Genomic DNA, 24,126 nt, shown 5'->3' on the forward strand with positions numbered 1-24,126 from the left:
ATAACTTTCACATAGTTTATTTTTATCATACTTACATAAAGAACCAATTGATTGGTCAAAATTTGATAATTTAATCTCTCTCTGAATATAATGTATACTAGAGTACCATGTATTAACATTAGAAATATGTAATTGTTTACAACATATGAATGCATCAAATAATAATCCTTCTTTCAGACCTTCCAGTCTATGACAATATTTTAACATTGATAAAATTATAGTAAAATAAATAGGAAATCTACCAAGCTCTGACATCACAGCTATGTTACTGGACTTTCTGTTTACACCAAGAATATATTTCGTAAATCTATTATGAGCTTTTTCAGAAGCATCCTGACCAAAAACTTTTTCTCATATATAATCATTATCTTTTTTTACATGCAGCTGAATCAGTACGAAACATTCCCCATATTTCACTGCCATATAATAGTATGGGTTTAATTGTATGATCATAAAGATGTAAAAGTGTGGCAATACTAGGCATAGGTTAGATGATGACAAGCATCTCTAGATCTGTAGCTTAAAACATGCTTTTAAAGATTTGTTGTATAATTCATCTTTAAACTGCTTGAATATGCCACTAGATGTAAATGTGATTCCAAGATATCTATATAATTTTGCATATTCAATCTCTTTACTTCCAAAATATAAACAGCATTTTAAACATTTTCCTGGTTTGTTAAAAATTATACTTTTTGTCTTTTTTAGATTAACACCAAAACACTATTCTGAACAATATTCGTGCAACATATTAATTCTCTTTTGCAAGCCTTCCTGTGTTTCTGAAAAGAATACTACATAATCAGCATACATTAGACAATCTACTCTACGATTATTAATATTTACCGGATCAGGACATGATAAAAACCATATAAAACAGTTCAAAAATTTTAAATTAAAGTAACGTAGAGTTACTTCCCCTGAAAATGAGCATTCTAATTAAACTTATCATTTTATTCTGTTTTTAAATTAAAAGATAAATAAAATACATAAATAATATAAGAAGTGTTAAATAAAAATAATTTAAAGAAATTTTAATTTAATAATGCATAATTATTTAAGAATTGCAAATTTGTAAATTATATCATACCTTATAATAATAATGAAAAAATGTAATATATATTAAAACTGAAACTTCATCGGTTAGGAGTTATTGCCTGCTCGGCGTTAATCGTCGAGCTAAAGTTTGTAGAAATAGGTCATCAAAAGTTATTGATGATTCATTAATAAAAAAAATAAAGAATCAACTGAAAATGTTGCGCTATGAATGCAACACTATGGATAATTAACCCGATATCGCAAAATCGATTATACATAAACCACAGTGGTCTCCAAAAGCCGTAAAATAATGATTTGTCAATGACATTATTTATAAGTTACTTTGTTTAAAATATGCAAAACATGTTTTTGTTAACATATACTTCAGTCACTCTAATCAATCTAATTATTTACTTAGCTTTTTTGTGTAATAAATCTGTTGATTGTAGTTGCTCAAATTTTGGACACCATGTTAGGTTAAAATATCTTATCTTATCTGTCTTTCATAGTAGTTGTCAGTTTAATTATTATTTTAGTATATTATACCGCAGCTAGAACACTTCCTGTTGTCTTTATCTTCCAAATGTAGTATACCAAGGGGTACTTCGTGCAATGTCAAAACTGTAAAATAATTCAATAATTGTCTTAATATTGATATTTCGTCCCTGTTCTAAAACCGTTGCAGTGAATTTTTTGTAAAATCCCTGAAATTTCTGGAGTTTTGTTTTAATCATTGAACAGATTAGTGGGGATGGAAAATAAGTTTAATTCTTTGTTAACATTTTCATAACATTCGGCACGAAACTGTTGTGAAGGGCTCGATAACAGATTGTATAAAACAATATCAGTGGTATGGATTTAAGCAACTAACTATCGGTCATCGTACGGCCTTCAACAATGAGCAAAACTCATACCGTTTTAAATAATATAGATAGCTTTAAAAGGCTCCAATATGACAAAATCTACTTGAAAAATTTATGATTGAATGATTGAATGAAGACATGAAATCCAAGGGCAGATCCAGGATTTTTGAAAAGGGTCGTTATTTCATAAAACGGATTATATACCGGAAAAAAATGTTGGACGATTTTATGCTAAAAAAAATCATGTAAACATTTTTTTGGCATTTAATCGTCCAAAAAATCGCTTCCCTTCGCTCGGCACTATTTCTCCCATTTAGGGTCATTGCGCCCCCTTTTCCTCGAACCCTGGAGACCCATCTGAATTACTGCAATAATACGGTCTCATATTTTGTAAAGGTATTTATATAATGAGTTTTAATGAAATGTATGGAACAACTGCATATTATTTATTACTAGTTCGACTTTATTTTGAAAGAGGAATAGGATTGAAGCAGTCATATATGTTATTTGTTGTCATTGTTTTACTAGATCTTTCAGTGATCAAGATAACATCGACCACGGTCATATCAACCAGTGGCGGATCCAGGGGGTGGGGGGTGGGTGGGGGGGGGGGGGGGGCGTTTGGGGGTTGGAACCCCCTTCTTTTGACGACCAATGCTTTTGAATTGGGACATATGGTTGGACCCCCCCCCCCCTTTATCCTGGGTTGGAACCCCCCTTTTAAAAATAGCTGAATCCGCCCCTGATAACACATATTTAGGATAAGCGTTCTACTTATGTTAACCATAATGATGACGAGTTCACGCTGAAAGGCCAATATTTACAAATACGGTATTTAAACTTCTGAAAAGTTCATTATCTGGGTACATACCAGAGTGTACATGTGTATATATTATGTATATATACTATGTAAAGTTGTAATTGAAATAGTTACCAGTGGAAGAACATGATCAAGGTCAGTATGATAAGACCAGTATGATAAGATCAGAAGATGTGTATTTTTTTTTAACATTATATATGATTTTGCCATACGAATAATTGAACAACATGTACAACATATAGATATCCGGATAATACACACACGTAAATATTGTCAAGAATTACAACTGTTTACCATGTTAACTTCCATGTAAGTCAGTTTGTTAGTATAGATAAAAGATGGACATGTATTTAAAGGACCATAAGATCATTAGGGTATAGAAATCTGGCAACAAATCTTTGAGTCAAGCTGATTAGAATGCAGATCCTATTTCAAAGCTTTGCTGACAAGGATCTGACAACACTCCGATTTACTTTCTGTTGAACAACTTCTGGTAATTATTACATCAGCCAATACAATTTCAAACTTCTTTTTGAAGGTAATGTATTAATCTGTCAAAGCCAGAACGGAGCGTTTAAAGATCTTTGAAAGCAAAGCTTGAACCACAGGCACTTGTCTCAGAAAAAAATTTTATGAACATTTTTTTCTGAAACAAGTGCATGTGGCTTAAACACAGGATCTGTATTTATTCAGATTGTCTTTGAGTGAACCGAAAGTGCATGGTGTGTTGCACGGCAAAATGTCGGTCCTCATTCATTAGTTTTTCTTCTTCCAGTGGTATTTAAAATTTCCCTCCCAACATCGAAGTCCAAACGCTCTGAAGTGCCTGCCTTATTTTTTTTTATTGTTAATTTTGTTCCGTCCTGAACATGCATGGAATATTAGTCCCTGGACGTCAGGCAAACAATAGTCAATTAACCATATTTATTAAATATTGTAAAGTCAATTTAAAAAAACTGTATAAGTAGATGATTGACACAAATATTGTTTTAATTACCTTTTTGCTTAGTCAATGAGTTCCAATGGACTATCCTAGTATGTTTAGTCTATTATTTAATGTATATACTTTTTATGCCCCCGCCGCTAGGCGAAAGGGGCATAAAGTGTTACCCCTGACCGTCCTTCCGTCCGTCCCATTTTCGTTTCCGCACTCAAACTTAAGTTTTCCTCATCCAAATAATGAAGCTCATAATGCTAAGAAACAAAATTCGCAGACAGAGTCATTTACCGTTCTAAAGATATGCCCTTTATAACTTGGAAAATTGCATTTTTTTTTCTTTTTCGCACTCTAACTTAAGTTTTCCAAATGCAAATTTATTGACAGTGAAATTATAAAAATAAAACAAAGCACAAAGATACCTAAGACTAGAACAATAGAAGTCTTTTTTTATCTAATTAAAATATAGACCTCTGATTTCGTTAACCTTATATGTACGAGCACGCGAGTTAATATAGATATGAATTTTAATTACATTGCAATCTTTTAAAACTAGCAGTGACATCAAATACTCTCAAAAAGTATTTTCACGTATTGTAAGCAAGTTTGAGCGGGAGCATTCGTGTCCTCAGACACATTCTTCTTTTATTTCATGTACGATTTTGACGAGAGTTCCATATCGCACCCACGTAATAAATAAGGTTTTATTGTGTATATTTCATAGAGTGGCTACGTGCTATACGGAACCCTTAACCTGATTTTGTTTGGCTCTTTGGTGCCCCTTACTATTTTTACACATTTACACATGATTATTTTGCAAGTATATTGGAAAGAAAAATGTTATAGGAGTTATCATTAAGTAATAAACAAATATTTGTTTTCTTTTTTTTTTTAGTCGCCATGGCCTTAAGCAGTTACTTATATTCGACCATATTTATAGCCATTGCTACATATCTTTTATGGCACATATCTATTTTCGTGAGGAAATACAAAAAATGGAGAGCTGCATCATTTAAACAATCTATAGCTATTATAGGCCCACTTCATCCTATATGGGGCTCACTTCACTTGGTAAGTATAATCAACAATCAGTGTATACAAAACTATTTTGAAAGAAGAAAACGAAAGTTATGTCCAATGGAAAATTGGATGCACTGAAGAAACAAATAGAAAACACAAATATTAAAAAGACGGACATACGGAGAAGCTGAAAGACACGTAATGTAACAGCTAAGACTTAAAACTATAGCATCGGGCAATACGATCAAATCTAAAGAAAATATCAGCTTCTGCATATATATATAGGAGTAATCATACCGTTTATCATAATGGCAAGAAAGACTTTTTCAGCCGACATATTTTTAAGTAGGCTAACAAGCGGTAGTAGAAGAATCAGCGATTATCCGTCACACCAGACAAATACACAAACCTGTAGTGAAAGCACCACCAGCACACAAGAGATCGTTCTATGTATCAAATGTCAATAAGTATAGTTCAACATTGTTTAAAAAAAAATTAATGTACTTCTTATTATATGTACAGGAAATAACATGCATGAGAATTAGATATAAAAAAGCGAAAATTTTGTTTCAGCTTTTTCTCAGAGAAAAATAACTATATGCATATATATACATATAATTACACTGGTTATGTGGTTTATTCGATAAGACAACGGTTTTTATTACATTATAGAAATTAAAGAACAAAATTCTCACATTGTCTTGCCTGTGAAACATACGTATTTTCTATTTGCAGTTCACTGATCTAAATTCATATTTCAAATTGCTCGGATCAATTGTCGATAATGAGAGACCTAAAGTTTACTGCGCATGGGTTATGTTTTTCTTTCCTAACTTTGGAGTCTGTCACCCAGACAGTGCACAGATCCTGTATAAATCCTCCGAGCCAAAGGCTATCTCTACAGCGGGAAGTTATAAATATATCAAGGATTGGATAGGTAAAAATGTAAATGATATTTTACAATTATAGCCTTGATATGAGGTCGATACGAAGTTATATCGACCTAAGAGAAGCGTATTGACTGAGGAAGAAGTCCGAGGTCGATATAACATCGTATTGACCTCAACCAAATGCCACAATTGTTATATTATTAATCAACAACTATTGCATGAACAATGTAAAATTGGGGATTTCTACAATGTATTTTTAGTAACGCTGTATGCCCTGTGCAATATGCTGTTTTGACCTACGAAATTTCAAAAGCTAAACACAACAGCATTGGCGTGCAAACTGAGTAAATAAAAATGTACATGTGTCGTTTGTGATCAAGTTTAACGAAACACAAATCCTTAAAAATATTCGATTAATAATATACACGTATACAATAATGATATATTTTTAAACGCGAAAAATATCCTACAGTGTTAATTTGAATTTTAATGAAGATTAAAATCAGGGACAAGAAAACACGCGAAAAATAAAACCTCGCGAACAAACTTGGGCTTACATGTACACATCGCGAAACTACTTTAAATAAACCACTTCATAGCGTCAGACCCAATTGTCTTTTTAAACTTCCATGGTTGCAGAAAAAATCGCGCAGATTCATATTTGAAAAGACGGAGATTTGTTGTTACTTATAGTGCATAAAAAAGTAAAATGATGTAATACAGTATGCTAATTATTGTTATGAAATACGAAACTTAGATTATCGCGTGCGCAAACTTGTGCATAGCTGAACGGAATTATTATAAGAGTTTTCTCTGTTATTTTATTGCATTTTTTTATAATTATTTTCAGTGTTAGCTAGTTCTTTAATTTGCTGTTGTTAATTAATGTTAACTAGGTGATGGATTGCTGGTATCTAGTGGAAAGAAATGGGAGAGAAACAGAAGACTGCTTACCCCAGCCTTCCATTTTGAAATCCTCAAACCATATGTAAAAGTGTTTAACACGGTTACAGACATATTCCTCGTGAGTAGGAACCTTATATGGTAGCTATTCAAAAAGTGTATAACACGGTAAAAGACATATTCCTCGTCATTAGGAACCTTAAGTCAAAGTGTATAACACTGTTACAGACATATTCCTCGTGAGTAGGAACCTTATATGGTATATATTTATAAAGTGTATAACACGGTTACAGACATATTCCTCGTGCGTAGGAACCTTATATGGTATATATTTATCATAGTAAAGTGTATAACACGGTTACAGACATATTTCTCGTGAGTAGGAACCTTATGTCAAAGTGTATAACACGGTTACAGGCATATTCCTCGTGAGTAGGAATCTTATATGGTATAAATTTATCATAGTAAAGTGTATAACACGGTTACAGACGTATTCCTCGTGAGTAGGAACCTTATATGGTATAAATTTATCATAGTAAAGTGTATAACACGGTTACAGACATATTCCTCGTGAGTAGGAACCTTATGTAAAAGTGTATGACACAGTTACAGACATATTCCTCGTGAGTAGGAACCTTATATGGTATATATTTAAAAAGATTTTTAAGTATGTTCCAGCATATAATTGTTTCTTAATGGCGATGTGGTACGTTAAAGTATTATGTGTCGTTTATTATACCACCAAAACATCCGCTGCATGAAAAAAAAAGTGCCAGATTCGCAAAGAATCACTTATCGATCAGTGCAGTTATTCTAAGTCGATGTATCGTAGCTAAAATGATTTTTTGTTTTGTCAATGGAAAAATTAGCGCTATTCTTTTTTCATCAAAGCAAGTTACTTATAATAAGACTTTATTTAATATGCAAGATACATTTCGTACAACTTTGTGTCTTTTGATCTCTGTGACATCAGATTTATTCGGAAATGTGGAAAATCACAACGAACAATTGTAAAATTTTATAATATACTATTATACGTACTTTACCTTCCTTCAATATATGCTATCATATAGCGTGTCTGTCTTTAAATCCGGGTATAAAAATGAACGGACCGTTACAAACGCTAAGTGATTAATGACCTATGGAAACGAGAATAAACTAAACAACGTTAGGCCAATATCATTTTATCTTTCGCGTTTGGTTTTATTATCAAACTTTAGATTATGAGCTTCGAAATCAGAGATTTGTTTAATTATTTTCACAGGACCAGGTCAAACTAAATGCCGAAAGTGGCGAGGCAGTTAACATATTTCCCTATGTGGCTTTAACAACTTTGGATACAATACTTAGATGTGCATTTTCGTATGAAGGGAACATTCAGTGCCAAGGGTAAGAAGACATTGATACATAATACTATGAAACTAGCGCATCCCTTATGGATTGTGTAATACTATTGTGTCGTCTGAAAACTAAGTTGTAAAGACAAACAGAGAACACTTCTGTTGTCTGGTGTCATCGTTGTCCGCATCAACTTTTGTTAATCCGTGTCATCGTTGTCTGCATCAACTTTTGTCAATCCGTGTCATCGTTGTCCACATCAACTTTTGTTAATCCGTGTCATCGTTGTACGCATCAACTTTTGTTAATTCCGTGTCATCGTTGTCCGCATTAACTTTTGTTAATCCGTGTCATCGTTGTCAGCTTCAACTTCTGGTAATCCGTGTCATCGTAAACGCGTTGTCCGCTTCAACTTTTATTAATCCGTGTCATCGTTGCCTGCTTCACCTTTTGTTAATCCGTGTCATCGTTGTCCGCTTCACCTATTGTTAATCTGTGTCATCGTTGTCCGCATCAACTATTTTAAATCCGTGTCATCGTTGTCCGCTTCAACTTCTGTTAATCCATGTTATTGTATACGCGTTGTCCGCTTCAACTTTTGTTAATCTGTGTCATCGTTGTCCACTTCAACTTTTGTTAATCCGTGTCATCGTTGTCCGCTTCAACTTTTGTTAATCCGTGTCATCGTTGTCCGCTTCAACTTTTGTTAATCAGTAATTCATCGAAAGCGCATTCAAATTGACAGAACTCAACCAAACTTGCATATATTTTTCTTCGATACATTAAGTTGTGGCCTGCTATTTTGATTTGTGATCTGAATGATGTTTGGGGTTTTTGGTACATCAATATGGACTTATTATCCGCTTTTACCTAAAAAAATATAATTAAATTTAATGAGCTGTGTTTTAAACTGTATCATATATAGCTACTAAACTATGAAAAATGGGTATATGTGACCTTAATTCCTGTTATGGCACTTGAATAGTCTCTTAAAGATGTATTTGTACACCAAGTTATATTCCTACATGGTTAAAAGAAGTGAACGGTTAAAAAACTGCATGGGTTTTATTCATCATTGTTGAAGTCCGTACGATGACCATGCACCTACAATTGCTTACATACTCGTCCTTAATTGGTCTCTGGCGTACAGTTGTGTGAGTGTCATTAGCACTAATGCTTATCTCCTTATTTTTATACCGGTAACGGTAGACTAGTAGCTATCAATGTCAATCTAATTAAAATATAGATCTCGGATTTCGTTATACTACGTTATACTACATACGAGGATCTAACAAGTACCCTACAAGGTTTCACTTTTGTGACCTTATATAACGTAATATTTGACCCCAGAAAGTATTTATATCGACCAATCAGAATGTGTAAGAGATAAATTTGTCCTGGTAAAATATGTCCGGGCGGACACATATTACTAGTATAAAAAGTCCATGGTTACAGAATTTACTAGTATTTTTAGTCCGATGTTAGTAATTTATGTCCCCAGACTAATTTTCCTAGGAATTCAAGTCCATGTCATTAATATTCCTAGGTAAAAACGTCCATGTTCTTTTTTTTTATAGGAAAAATATTAATGAATCAAATCATTTACATTTAAACAATATTGGAAATTTAAATATTAAGTTTTAATATTGTTTAAGAGTTGTGCATTTATATTTTTAATAAAATTCATGTCCCCAGACTAATTTTCCTAGGAAATCATGTTCATGTCATTGCTATTCCTAGGTAAAAACGTCCATGTCCTTTATTTTAAAAGGTAAATATAAATGTTATGTTTTAATATTGTTTAAGAGTTGTGTATCAATTTTTTTAATATAACAGAGCTCCAGATAAGAATTCACAAATTGGGGTTTTTACCCACCATTTTTTTATGTAATTGGGTGATAAAGTTTTTTAATTGCATTATCAATTCCAATTCACCCCTCAAGCAAATATCAAATTGGATTTTCACCACCAAGCTCCTTAATGTATTGGGTTTTTTCATCAACACAATATTGAATATTTAGGCATGTTATAATCACATTATATCAACCCCAGATGTGTTTCCATCTTAAATGTGTTTCTTTCTTTGTATATGTGCTTAGCTGTTTTATTTGGTTTATTCACTGACGAGCAATTGTACGTTTAATTTGTGTCCCGTTTTAAACGTTCTGTCAGTTTTGTATTTTCTCAAAACTTATGTAAACTGCAGCTGGTGTCACTAGTTGGACAGTAACTAACTGCCTTTCTAGATCCCATATGATCACCCTACAGTTTATAGTTGGGGTAGGTGTTACTAAGTGTTTAGATTTTTATGTAATATATGTGAAATTTAGGTGTTGTAAGAAAGTTTTGCAAGTCTTTTCACCTATTTGCCAGATATACTTTTTAATAAAAAATAAAAAGTAGTTCCCAGATTTAAGATATACCCCAAAACCTTGAGATTTATAGGGTGGTTTAATGATGGAGGCCACATTTTACAAATTTACAAATAATTCTGCAACATCAAGTAAATAAATGACAATGTTATACTGCACTTGCCAATAAGACAACTATCTTAAGCATCCAGAACAATTAGACCAAAACAAAGAAAGTGTGAAGATGTATAATTTGACGTAAAAAACGGATATGTGTATTCCTTTATCAACTTAAGTGAAAAAAATAATATATAAACTGTTTTTGTTTAATTCAATTTACATATATCTGGGTTAAGTTGTCCCTTATCAGAACTTTTGGTTTCCGATGCTTTCCAACTGATTTCGTTTTTGACGAAACCCCGTGTTTATCGTTCTATAGCAATGTTCTCGTTAAGGTACGCAAGCACGCCCGTGCGTTCAATGGACGCTTCCTAAAATCACTAGCTGAGTCTTGTTATCATCATAACTTTCCCTCAGCTATCAAAAAGAAGCCGAAAACATGCTTCTATTCAATATTTTTATCGGACATTTACTTTCGTTTTAATTCATTGTATGTTATGATAAATCCCGAGCAATTCGAAAAATTTGACAGCATGTCACACGCTAATTGGATAAACGCCGAGCAGATCGAAATGTTTTCATAAACACGTGTACCTTTTGAGCAACGGAAAATTCCAACAGGGACCCATTACAGCTACTTGATGCAGGGCTCTATTTTAAAAGAACGAAAGGACATTTCCAATTATAAATATTATAAAAATAGATTTACGCGACGACTGTAATCAGATAAGGGTAAATAACGCAAACGATAGCGAATAAAAGAGTTAAGAACTCATGGTTTTGGCATATTATTGGGTTTTCCTTTGAATTAATTGGGTTATTGAACCCTGCAATGGGCAAATGCATTGGGTTTTTAATTATTTGTATTGCGTGATCACGCAAATACGCAGCTTATCTGGAGCTCTGATATAATGTTTGTCTCCAGACTAATTTTCCTAGGAAATCATGTCAATGTCATTAATATTCCTAGGTAAAAACGTCCATGCCATTTATTTTAAAAGGAAAATTTTAATGAAACAAATTATTTACATGTTAACAATGGAAATTCAATTTTTATATTTTAATATTGTTTAAGAGTTGTGCATTAATATTTTAATAAAATTCATGTCACCAGACTAATTTTCCTAGGAAATCATGTCCATGTCATTAATATTCCTAGGTAAAAACGTCCATTCCCTTTATTTTGAAAGTTAAATTTAAATGTTATGTTTTAATATTGTTTTAGAGTTGTGTATTAATATTTTTAAAAAATTTATGTCCCCAGAATAATTTTCCTAGGACATCATGTCCATGTCATTAACATGCCTAGGTTATAACGTCCGGCAGTGTCCTTTTATTTTAATAGGAAAAATTAATGAAACTTTTCAATCTTAACTAAGAAAAATGTTTTTTTTATTTTCAATAATTTTTAAAATATAATAAAAATTAATAGAAAAACAAGTCTTAGGACAATTTTTCCTAGGAAAATAAGTGCCAGACATATTTTACTAGCTATGGACTTATTTTCCTAGGAAAATTTGTCCTGGGACTTAAATTCCTAGTAAAATAATGGTCATGGACTTGATTAACTAGGGAAAAAGGTCTGGCGGACAAATTTTACTACCGGACCAAATTTACTGTTACAAATGCTCCTTATAAACGCGACCTAGGAACATGTTGAAGATGGCGACGTAGAAATGGAAAAACAACATAATGCATTAACTGAAATTTTGCCTTATAATACAAGAGATTCGCAACTCTAGTAGAGTCTATATAACAGCCAATGAAATGACGTGGCCACCGGAAAGCCGATTAATCTGATGGATTTATGGGTAATAACCCGTATTGTTGTGTATAAGGTTCTACGCCTCACGATTTTTCTAATGGATAATGCCGATACCTTTCACAGCTAAAGCATGCAAGTATATTTAAAAGTTACAAAAAACTAATTCTAATAATTTGTTATTGATAAAATATGTTCTCATGATGAGATTAATCAAATACAAACAAAGTTAAAACTCGGCCCATTTTACTTCACCTATTGCCGTAGAAACCATTTGATCTCCCAATTTTTTTCGTAAAACTTGAAAATATGCTAATAAATATATAATTTTATGGGCCAATAGTACTCCCAAATGTTGTTTCGTGAAAATAAGACTATTTTCGTAAAATTTGATCCAACAATGTGGCTATTTTTTCTGATTGATACCCGAAATTTTTTATTAAACTGGCTAAATATTGAAATTGTTCATGGACAAATTTCCTTAAATCAGTCCTTCTTTTTTGTGCACTATGAAATTTATAACCTGCATTTTGTTATTCATTTTTCATTCTGTTTATAGCAAAGTTGTTTATTTTCTCCTATTCTGAAGTCGTTGTTTTTTCTTCTTTTTAGGGTGCCAAAGATGAACGAATGCAGTAAATTTACAAAAGGAGTAAAATTTTCCTAGTAAAGGAAACCTTCTGCTGGTCGTAATATTATGAATGAGCTTCATATGCATCTGTTGTCGTTTCAGACTACGCTTCTCGTTCAAAACATGAACCTAATTCATTTTTAAATTACAATCGTATTGAGGACATTTCAATGGTGACTGCAAAAGATATATATATATATATATATATATATATTTATATATTTGATAATAAAAGATTTTATTTACACCAAGGATTTGTATATGTATACACATAAACAATCTTACTTTTAAATTGCCATCTCTTTACCCCAGAATAAAAAGACAAAAACCGCTACAAATGATTAAAAGACAAAAACCACTACAAATGATTGTCTCGTGGAAACACGGTTATAAAATACTTTTTAAATAGTGTCTTCCGTGTTGCTTTGATGTATGACCTGTGTTTTTTTATAGATTTTTTGTTGCCTCGAGGACACACATATCCATCTATGTATGCAGTATTGTCAATTGTTTTTGTTGGTGGGTTTCGTCCTCTTCACTATCAACAAAGAGTTCGTTATCAGTTTATTCAACTAGGAGTATATCTAAGTCGTAACTATTAAGATTGTCATCCCACGAAATTAAGATTGTCATCCCACAAAATGAAATCGGAATTTTCCATATTGCGTGCACATGAATGAAGCTTTATTCAAATGAGAAATTAATTGTAATTTTCTTTAATATTAATTCTCAATACACACTTCGAACATGAAGAAACCATAAATTTACCGATAACCATTTAGAAAAACAACTCAGTGCAAGCCTATATGATAAAACTGTCAAACAACACTTTGAAATCAAACATTTACCGACAATCCTACAGAAAAAAAACTCAATGAAAGCCCAATAACTGAGGAATATAAAAATAAATAAAATTTTAATAATTTATAAATATCAAGAATAAAAAACAAAGCCTATCATGATTAACAATTAATTAACAAATAAATTAAGTTTTTTTCCATATTAATTAATTATACATTTTGTGACTTGTATTTTTGGAAAGAGTGTGGACACCTATGGTGTGACAACTTCTTGTTTACAAGGTGTCAATTAAAACTCATTATTAATAACATGTTCGTGATTTACCTGGTCATCGAATAATTCAAACCTAATATACATGTCACACTGTGAAATTATGTCTCCGAGACAGGTGTATATTCAATAGAAACCCATTATGTAACTATCAAATAAAATGAACTCTGACACAATTTATCATGTGTTAATTATTTAATATCAGATTTTGTTTATACAATATCAAATTATGTCTCTTTTTCAATAATACAAATCTAAAATCAAAATTACATTAAAAAAATAATTATATATGTACTCAAATTATATTTAATTAATTATGATAAATTTAACACTGAAACAGTTTATGTTATGCTTAAACATTCGTCCTTACTTCGAGTACTTTTAATACTTTTATTAATGACTTTATTACCTAAGGAGATCTCGCGAGGTTTAACTAGTGGCCGCGTGTTATTACGGGATTTCGCCGAGTTGCGAATCTCTTGTATTATATGTCTCTGGTACAAAGTGAAAGAATTGAAATTTGAGAAGAGAAAAATTTTGCAAATCAAAGATTGCATGGTCAGGCTTCCAACATGCTTCAAACGGGCTATGGAAAGAGTTTACATACCAGATATCTGCTACCCGATAATCAAGTCTGCATTCAAAGGTAAATTCTCGAAAATACACCTAATCGCTATTTATTCCATTCCGGATAAGTTCTAAAATTACACAACTTTTTCATCCAGTTGACGCTATCTGGGACCCTGTTTAAACAATGCACCATGCATGATACTTTTTAATGAGACCTGTTTAAAACATCGTAAATACTTCAAACACAATATTTTTTTGACTTTAATTTGAGTTTAGAAAAAGTGGATCATAATCTATCAAAGTTTCCTATTGATCGCTTTCTAAATTTTTCCCTCCCTCAGCTCGTTACTGATGACCTTTGTTTGCGGCCTGTTGACCCAAACAGGAAGTTGTCTAAATGACTGTTTTTTCCGGATTGGACTAAATAGCGATAAGGTGTATAGAGTATTATTAAAGGTTGACATTTTTCTATCATTGGGCAACTTCTCGAGTGTTTATTAAAAAAAATATTTGTGGAGGATTCACAGTGTACTTTAAAAAAAAACATGACAATATCCCAGAAAATACATTGCAAGTCTTCACACACTGATACATGTTGATATCAATATCATGTGGTGCTCCAGATAATTGTTAGGGGAAATTTTCTGCCAAGAAAGAAATTAATTGTTCACTATTCTTGGACTCGGCTACAGTGGGTCAGAATGGCAATTAGTGTTTCAGTGTTCATTAAATATTAGCTTAATGCTTTGTGAGAAAAATAACTTCATCCTGTTTATGTACATATAAAAAAGAAGATGTGGTATGATTGCCAATGAGACAACTCTCCACAAGAGACCAAATGACACAGAAATTAACAACTATAGGTCACCGTACAGCCTTCAACAATGAGCAAAGCCCATATCGCACAGTCAGCTATAAAAGGCCCCGAAATGACAATGTAAAACAATCAAACGAGAAAAACTAACGGCCTAATTTATGAACAAAAAAAATGAACAAATAACAAGTCTGTAACACATAAACAAACGACAACCACTGAATTACAGGCACATACATACAGAATGTGGCAGGGTTAAACATGTTATCGGGATCCCAACCCTCCCCCTAACCTGGGACAGTGGTGTAACAGTACAATATAAGAACGAACTATAAAAATCAGGTGAAAGAGGCAAAAAGTGTTACTTTAACCGTTCCAGAACAAATGGTAAAATTGCTGAATTTTTCGTTTCCATTCTCTAACTTTAGTTTGCCTCAACCAAATGTTATGAAACTTATACACAATACTTATTACCAAAAAAACTCAGATCAAGCACAAATTTGGGTAGCATCACTTTTACCGTTCTTCAGTTATGTCGTTTTATAACTTTATATGATCTGCAAGAGTGGGCATCATCTGTGTCCTATGGACACATTCCCCATTTATTGTAGTCTTTCATACTCAAATATTTAGCTTTAACTACATGATTGAGTAACTTTGCAGAGGCGGATTTAGAGGGGGAGCTCAAGGGGCTCAGGCCCCCTTTTTTGGAAAAATTTGGTTGTTTATATAGGGAATCACTGAAGCATGGCTGTACAGGTCCCCATTATGAAGAAAATTTCTGGGTCCGCCACTGCTTTGTTTTCATTTGTAACATTACTAGTATAAATAATTTTGAAGACTTGATTAAGTAATTATGCTCTTGACTGATAGAATACTCTATCTTTAAATTCAACATGTCCAATACATATACTTGATCAATATATAGAAGAACAAGACAGACGAGGTAATCTCTATCATAGTACATACATGTATGTTAAATTGTTCAGAAAACAACCAACCATCAAACAAAATCAATAGGTATCTTATAAGATTAATGTCTGGAAATGATGATGCTAAACAAAAAGTAAAAAATGTGAAATGAAATGAAATACAAGTTTAAAGATTTGTGTACAGATTCTGATAATAAATACATGTACGTACAAATTTGATTAGGGAATCCACACCTCAAGGACTAATCCCAAAAAGGATTACTCAAGGGCCAGTGTTTTTATTTCCCCAAAAAATGTTCAAAGATAAGAAGATGTGGATCCTAGAAATGGATTCACAGTGTCAATTTATAAATTTACTTTTAGATAACCTACATGTATATCTGTAAGTAACATTTATTTAAGGACAATAAAACATTCTGTCATTAACCAGAGGAACATATCAATTAAAATGTGTTTGAATAAACACTAGTATTAAGTAACAGGGTATGTACATGTAGGTAGGGAAACCCTAAACAAACATGCATGTACATTTTTAGCTCACCTGACCTGAAAGGTCAAGTGAGCTTTTCTCATCACTTTGCGTCCGTCGTCCGTCGTCCTGCGTCCGTCGTCCGTCGTCCGTAAACTTTTACAAAAATCTTCTCCTCTGAAACTACTGGGCCAAATGCACCCAAACTTAAACACAATCATCATTCAAGTATCTAGTTTAAAAAATGTGTCCGATGACCCCGCCAACCTACCAAGATGGTCGCCATGGCTAAAAATAGAACATAGGGGTAAAATGTAGATTTTGGCTTATATCTCCGAAACCAAAGCATTTAGAGCAAATCTGACATGGGGTAAAATTGTTTATCAGGTCAAGATCTATCTGCTTTAAATTTTCAGATGAATCGGACAAATGTTGTTGGGTTGCTGCCCCTGAATTGGTAATTTTAAGGAAATTTTGCTGTTTTTGGTTATTATCTTGAATATTATTATAGATAGAGATAAACTGTAAACAGCAATAATGTTCAGCAAAGTAAGATCTACAAATAAGTCAACTTGACCAAAATGGTCAGTTGACCCCTTAAGGAGTTATTGCCCTTTATAGTCAATTTTTAACCATTTTTCGTAAATTTTTGTTATCTTTTACAAAAATCTTCTCCTCTGAAACTACTTAGACAAATTTAACCAAACTTGTCCACAATCATCATTAGGGTATCTAGTTTTAAAAATGTGTCCGATGACCCCGCCAACCAACCAAGATGGCCGACATGGCTAAAAAATAGTACATAGGGTAAAATGCAGTTTTTGGCTCATATCTCTGAAACCAGAGCATTTAGAGCAAATCTGACATGGGGGTAAAATTGTTTATCAGGTCAAGATCTATCTGCCCTGAAATTTTCAGACCAATCAGGCAAATCGTTGTTTGGTTGCTGCCCCTAAATTGGTAATTTTAATGAAATTTTGTCGTTTTTGGTTATTATCTTGAATATTATTATAGATAGAGATAAACTGTAAACAGCAATAATGTTCATCAAAGTAAGATCTACAATTAAGTCAACTTGACCAAAATGGTCAGTTGACCCCTTAAGGAGTTATTGCCCTTTATAGTCAATTTTTAACCATTTTTCGTAAATTTTTGTAATCTTTTACAAAAATCTTCTCCTCAGAAACTACTAAGACAAATTTAACCAAACTTTTACACAATCATCATTAGGGTATATAGTTTAAAAAATGTGTCCGATGACCCCGCCCGCGAACCAAGATGGCCGACATGGCTAAAAATAGAACATAGGGGTAAAATGTAGATTTTGGCTTATATCTCTGAAACCAAAGCATTTAGAGTAAATCTGACATAGGGTATAACTGATTATCAGGTCAAGATCTATCTGCCCTGAAATGTTCAGACCAATCAGGCAACACGTTGTTGGGTTGCTGCCCCTGAATTGGTAATTTTAAGAAAATTTTGCAGCTTTTGGTTATTATCTTGAATATTATTATAGATAGAGATAAACTGTAAACAGCAATAATGTACAGCAAAGTAAGATCTACAAATAAGTCAACATGACCAAAATTGTCAATTGACCCCTTAAGGAGTTATTGCCCTTTATAGTCAATGTTTTACAATTTTTTCATAAATTTTGTAAATTTTTGTAAATTTTTACAAAATATTTTCCACTGTAACTACTGGGCCAAGTTCATTATAGATAGAGATAATTGTAAGCAGCAAGAATGTTCAGTAAAGTAAGATCTACAAACACATCACCATCACCAAAACACAATTTTGTCATGAATCCGTCTTTGTCCTTTGTTTAATATGCACATATACCAAGGTGAGCGACACAGGCTCTTTAGAGCCTCTAGTTTCTTCATCTTTTAGTCTGGAAAAGATAGTAATAATTATTAAAGAAAAAAATTAAATGAGTTCCTCTGAAACGGATGTTAAATAATCTTAAATAAGCTTTATAATGGAGTCAGCATTGTTTTGAAATCAGAATATTCCATAAATATATTTAAATTGATATTTCAGGAGCAGACATTCTTCCCTGGTCTATATAGCTTCATTGAAAGGAATCAGACACAGAAAGTTTGGGGAAATGAAATTGAGAGTCACTGTGAATAATTCACACACATGCTAGACATAAAGAAATGGCCAGACACAGGCTCAGCTATAGAATCTGTATCAACTGGAAGCAACAGCATTTTCATCAGAAAACTAAAAGGGATGTGAAAAACATGAAACATGCATTTGGAAATGTTCAGCCGCCAAACAAATAGATATGCCAGGAAATGCAAATTGTTTGCTAATATAAATGTCAATGATGTCTGTACAAAAGCAAAGATATAAAAGCCTTTTTCATTTATACATGTAACAGTCATATACAATACAGATTTAAGACCATCAGACAATCTTTAAATCTTTGGAAGCCACGGTACCTAGTCCAAGACATTCCATATTTTCAACTCGTTATGAAGACATATTTGACCAATCTGGTTTCCAATAGAAGTTTAAAAATAAGTTCTACATGTACATAACACGATGATCACCAGCAATGAAGGTGATATAGGATATAATATTCAAAGTAGAGAATTATAAAGTGAATTTGAACCTCCCACCATAATAGCATTCTGCACATTTTGGATCACATATGGATCAAGCTGTTGTACTTGTGAACTAAAAGATTGTTGCTTGGTTGTTGTCAGGTACATTGTACATGTTGACAGTGCTATATGTTCATTAAATAAAATGCAGTTCAGAACAGTTATATTTTAGTAATAGATAGATTTCTTCTGTCTTTATTTGAACGGATAAACCAGATAATAAAAAAAAAAATTTCTGACAACTTTGTCTGTTCTGGAACTGAAGACTACCTTCACTTTTTGTATCTTCCTTGTTCATTTTCCTCCAGATAAATTACTGACTATCACCATGAGGCTTATAACATGTATAAGTAGGCTTAATTCCTCCAAGGTCTCCAGTTATGTCCTGTCTGTGACAAAAGTTTCAGAATACAAGACATGCAAGACATGAAATGCTAATCGGACAACAACATTTACTATTTATATGAAGTTTTATATTTCAGAGGGTAGAAATCATGGATTTGTCATACTTAAAATCATAATCATGATAATGTATAAAGAATCCTTATGTTTAGAAGTTTCTGTCAAGACATATGTCCATTGTCCTTATTCCATTTTCATTGTTCAGTGCTCCTTAAAAAACTACATGTGTAGTGATTTTATCAAGTGAATTTGTGGCATATTATAAGTAATACGATAACTATATTTGGTATACATGTATGGGATCAAAGGTTTACATGTGTTGTCAGAGGTGGTTCAACATGTCTCTCAATTTTTTGTCGAGCACCGTGTTCTCACTAAGGCGAGTCCTGGACTCATCATAATCAGTCTGGACTCATCATTTTCAAAACTTGCGAGTCCCAAGATGCATGAAAATTGTAAAATGTTGTATCAACTGAGCACATACATGTATATCACCATTTTATCACAAAAGTTAAAAAATAATCTAAATTTTGTGTAATTAGGGATAGTGATGCGGCGGCGTTAACTCACTTCTTAAAAGCTTAATATTGCAGAAGGTAGAAGATCTGGATGCTTCATACTTTGTATATAGATGCCTTATGATATAAAGTTTCCGTCATATGTCTATTGTCATTGACCTCATTTTCATGGTTCAGTGACTACTTGGAAAAAAAGTTCAAATTTTTTGTAATGTTAATTTCTCTCTTATTATGAGTAATTGGATAACTATATTTGGTATTTTCGTACCTTGCAAGGTCCTTATGCCTGTCAGACAGTTTTCATTTGACCTCGACCTCGTTTCATGGATCAGTGAATAAGGTTAAGTTTTCATGGTCAAGTCCATATCTCAGATACTATAAGCAATAGGTCTACTATATTTGGCGTACATGTATGTAATGATTGTATGGTGTACATGTCCAGCTGGCAGGTGTCATCTGAGACCTCATTTTCATGGTTTAGTGGTACTAGTTAAGTTCTTATACGACTGCAAAAATTTAAAATGTTTTGGTCGTATATTGGTATGACGTTGGCGTCGTCGTCGTTGTCCGAAGACACATTGGTTTTCGCACTCTAACTTTAGTTTAAGTGAATGGATCTCCATGAAATTTTACCATAAGGTTCAATACCACAAAAGAAAGGTTGGGATTGATTTTGGGGGTTATGGTACCAACAGTTAAGGAATTAGGGGCCAAAAAGGGGCGAAAAATAAGCATTTTTGTCGAGCCTTCGACTTTAGTCGAAAAAGCGAGACATAGCGATCCTACATTCCGTCGGCGTCGTCGTCGTCTTTGTCGTCGGCGGCGTCCACAAATACTCACTCTGTGGTTAAAGTTTTTGAAATTTTAATAACTTTCTTAAACTATCCTGAATTTCTACCAAACTTGGACAGAAGCTTGTTTATGATCATAAGATAGTATCCAGAAGTAAATTTTGTAAAAATAAAATTCCATTTTTTCCGTATTTTACTTATAAATGGACTTAGTTTTTCTGCCAGGAAATATTACATTCACTCTGTGGTTAAAGTTTTTAAAATTTTAATAACTTTCTCAAACTATGCTGGGTTTCTACCAAACTTGGACAGAAGCTTGTATATGATCATAAGATAGTATCCAGAAGTAAATTTAAAAAAAAAAAAAATCCATTTTTTCCTTATTTTACTTTTAAATGGACTTAGATTTTCTGTCAGGAAACAACATATTCACTCTGTGGATAAAGTTTTTAAAATTTTAATAACTTTCTTATTCTATTTTGGATTTGTACCAAACTTGGACAGAAGCTTGTTTATGATCAAAAGCTAGTATCTAGAAGAAAATTTTGTAAAAAAATAAATCTGTTTGTTCCGTATTTTACTTTTAAATGGACTTAGATTTTCTGCCAGGAAACAACACATTCACTCTGTGGTTAAAGTTTTTAAAATTTTAATAACTTTCTTATACTATTTTGGATTTGTATCAAACTTGGACAGAAGCTTGTTTATGATCAAATGCTAGTATCTAGAAGGAAATTTTGTTTTCTTCCAGATAAAATTACATTCAGTCTGCAGTTAAAGTTTTTAAACATTTACTAGATTCATAAACTATCCTGGATTTTTACCAAACTTGGACTGAAGCTTCTTACAATCAAAAGATAGTATCAAGTGGAATATTTTTATTGATTTACTTCCTCATTTTTGTAGAGCCTGCGATTAACAGAAAAAGTAGGCGAGACACTGGGTTCCGCGGAACCCTTACGAATTTTTGTAACTTCCAGACATAACTTGTGTGTTAGTGTATGGATCTCTCTGACATTGTACCACAAGGTTCCATATCACAAAGGGAATGCTGGAATTGACTTTGGGGGTAAATGCCTCATAATTTTAGGAATTAGGGGCCAAAAAAGGGGCAAAAAACAAGCATTTTTCTAGTTTCATAATAACTTGTGTGTAAGTGTATGGATCTTTCTGAAATTGAACTACAAGGTTCCATATCACAAAGGGAAAGCTGGAATTGAGTTTGGGGGTAATTGCTCAAAACGTTTAGGAATAAGGGGCCAAAAAGGGGCCAAAAATAGCATTTTTCTAGTTTCCAGACAATTACTTGTGTTCAAGTGTATGGATCTCTCTGAAATTGTACTGCAAGGTACCATACCACAAAGGGAAGGCTGGGATTGATTTTGGGGGTAATTGCCTCAAAATTTAGGGAGTAGGGGCCAAAAAGGGGAAAAAGACAAGCATTTTTCTAGTTTCAGGACAATAACTTGTGTGTAAGTGTATGGATCTTTATGAAATTGTACTACAAGGTTCCATATCACAAGAGGAAAGCTGGGTTTGAGTTTGGGGGTAATTGCCCTAAACGTTTAGGAATTTGGGGCCAAAAAGGGGCCTAAAAACAAGCATTTTTCTAGTTTCCAGACAATAACTTGTGTTCAAGTGTATGGATCTCTCTGAAATTGAACTGCAAGGTACCATACCACAAAGGGAAAGCTGGGATTGAGTTTGGGTGTGTTGAATCATAAGGGGGTTCAAAAAATTGGGGGGGATATTTTTTTTTCATTTTTTTTCTTTAAAATTTTCCATTTTAAATTGGTTATTTCTGATTTATATATAAAAGCAAATAATAATGATATGGTTTGAATAGGTAAATTAAAAAATTTCAAGTTCTTAGACCACTTCATCATAGTCTGTGTGAGAAACCTATGCTGTGTCAAATATTTAATTACAATCCAAATTCAGTGCTGTATCAAGCTTGAATGTTTTGTGTCCATACTTGCCCGAACTGTTCAGGGTTCGACCTCTGCGGTCGTATCAAGCTGCACCCCAGCGGAGCATTTTATTGTGTTTTGGTCTGTTTTTTCTAATACTGTATGCAGTAGGTCAACTATATTTGGTGTATGGAATATTTTACAATGTACATATCAGTCTGGCAGGTTTTATTTGACCTTGACCTAATTTTCACGGTTCATTGCTCAGTGTTGAGTTTTTGTGTTTTGGTCTGTTTCTCTTAAACTTTAAGCAATATGTCAACTATATTTGGTGTAAGGAATGATTGTAAGGTGTATGCATGTATGTATGTCTGGTAGGTACATGTATCATCTGACCTTGACTTCATTTTCATGGTTCATTGGTCCATATGGAATTTCCATGGTTTGGTCTGTTTGTTTTATACTACAAGCAATAGGTCATCTATATTCTGTGTATGGAATGATTGTATTAAAGGTGTACATGTATTTCCGCCTTAGTTTATCTGACCTTGACCTCATTTTCTTGGATCATAAATGTTAATATGATACTTGTAGTAAAACTTTATAAGTAGGACTATCAACATAAAATCAATGGTCAGTATAGTAGGCGAGACATTTTAGCGTGTGCACTCTTGTTTCAACTTATAAGTCTACAGATATCTAAATAAAAAATTAAGGTATATACATTAGGTAAAAATAAAATCAAACAAAAGACGGTGTTCATGTGACCCCAACCTCATTTTACCCATCAGTGATTAAGGTTATTTTTTTGTGCAAATTAATATATATTGTGGTTAATTCCATTTCTCAGATTCTACACAATGTATATAAAGCAGTAGGTCAAAGTTTACATATGAACAAGAAGAGATACTATACATGAAACATTTATATATATGTTAATGATGATGATAATGATGATGGATAGCTGCTTACAGTCCAGTGGCAAATTAATATGCATATTCGGGACAAGAATATGTTTATGTGATGTGAATAATAACCCTGCTTTGTAATAGACCGACAGCAACTAAAATAGCAAAAAATAATTAAATGACATCTAGAATGAAACCTACATGTATATATAAGGCTTCAATAGAAGGAAAGGCAATTGTCTATGCAATATGTCAAGCTCTAGTCTTTAATGTGTCTATAAAAGTAGTGAATAAATTCAGCAGAAATATCTTGTTCATTGTGTCTGTGATAATCATTCATGTACATGTACATCACATCACTGCATGTACAAAAATGTACCACATCTATTTTATATAGATCTGTCATATGCATTTAATACACAATTCTAAAAATAAAAACTATAGGCCATGCAA

The 24,126-nt window shown here is 32.7% G+C and overlaps 1 protein-coding gene and 1 long non-coding RNA gene across 2 annotated transcripts in view; both read left to right on the top strand.

Moving 5' to 3' along the window:
* The first annotated feature begins 2,769 nt into the window (after positions 1-2,769).
* The window catches only part of LOC127713044 (cytochrome P450 4F11-like), a 31,751-nt gene continuing 10,394 nt past the window's right edge, over positions 2,770-24,126 (top strand). Inside the window, exons 1-5 of the mRNA XM_052219645.1 lie at positions 2,770-2,856; positions 4,554-4,729; positions 5,414-5,615; positions 6,465-6,592; positions 7,736-7,860. Coding sequence (XP_052075605.1) covers positions 4,559-4,729; positions 5,414-5,615; positions 6,465-6,592; positions 7,736-7,860 — 626 coding nt within the window. The 5' untranslated portion in view covers positions 2,770-2,856; positions 4,554-4,558. The remainder of the gene's footprint in view (positions 2,857-4,553; positions 4,730-5,413; positions 5,616-6,464; positions 6,593-7,735; positions 7,861-24,126) is intronic.
* Positions 14,249-19,308, top strand: LOC127713046 (uncharacterized). The gene is made up of 2 exons (XR_007987437.1): positions 14,249-14,390; positions 18,573-19,308. It is a non-coding gene; the product is annotated as an uncharacterized LOC127713046 (long non-coding RNA).

Source organism: Mytilus californianus, unplaced genomic scaffold (genome assembly GCF_021869535.1).
Source record: "Mytilus californianus isolate M0D057914Y unplaced genomic scaffold, xbMytCali1.0.p SCAF_8, whole genome shotgun sequence".
NCBI lineage: Eukaryota > Metazoa > Mollusca > Bivalvia > Mytilida > Mytilidae > Mytilus > Mytilus californianus.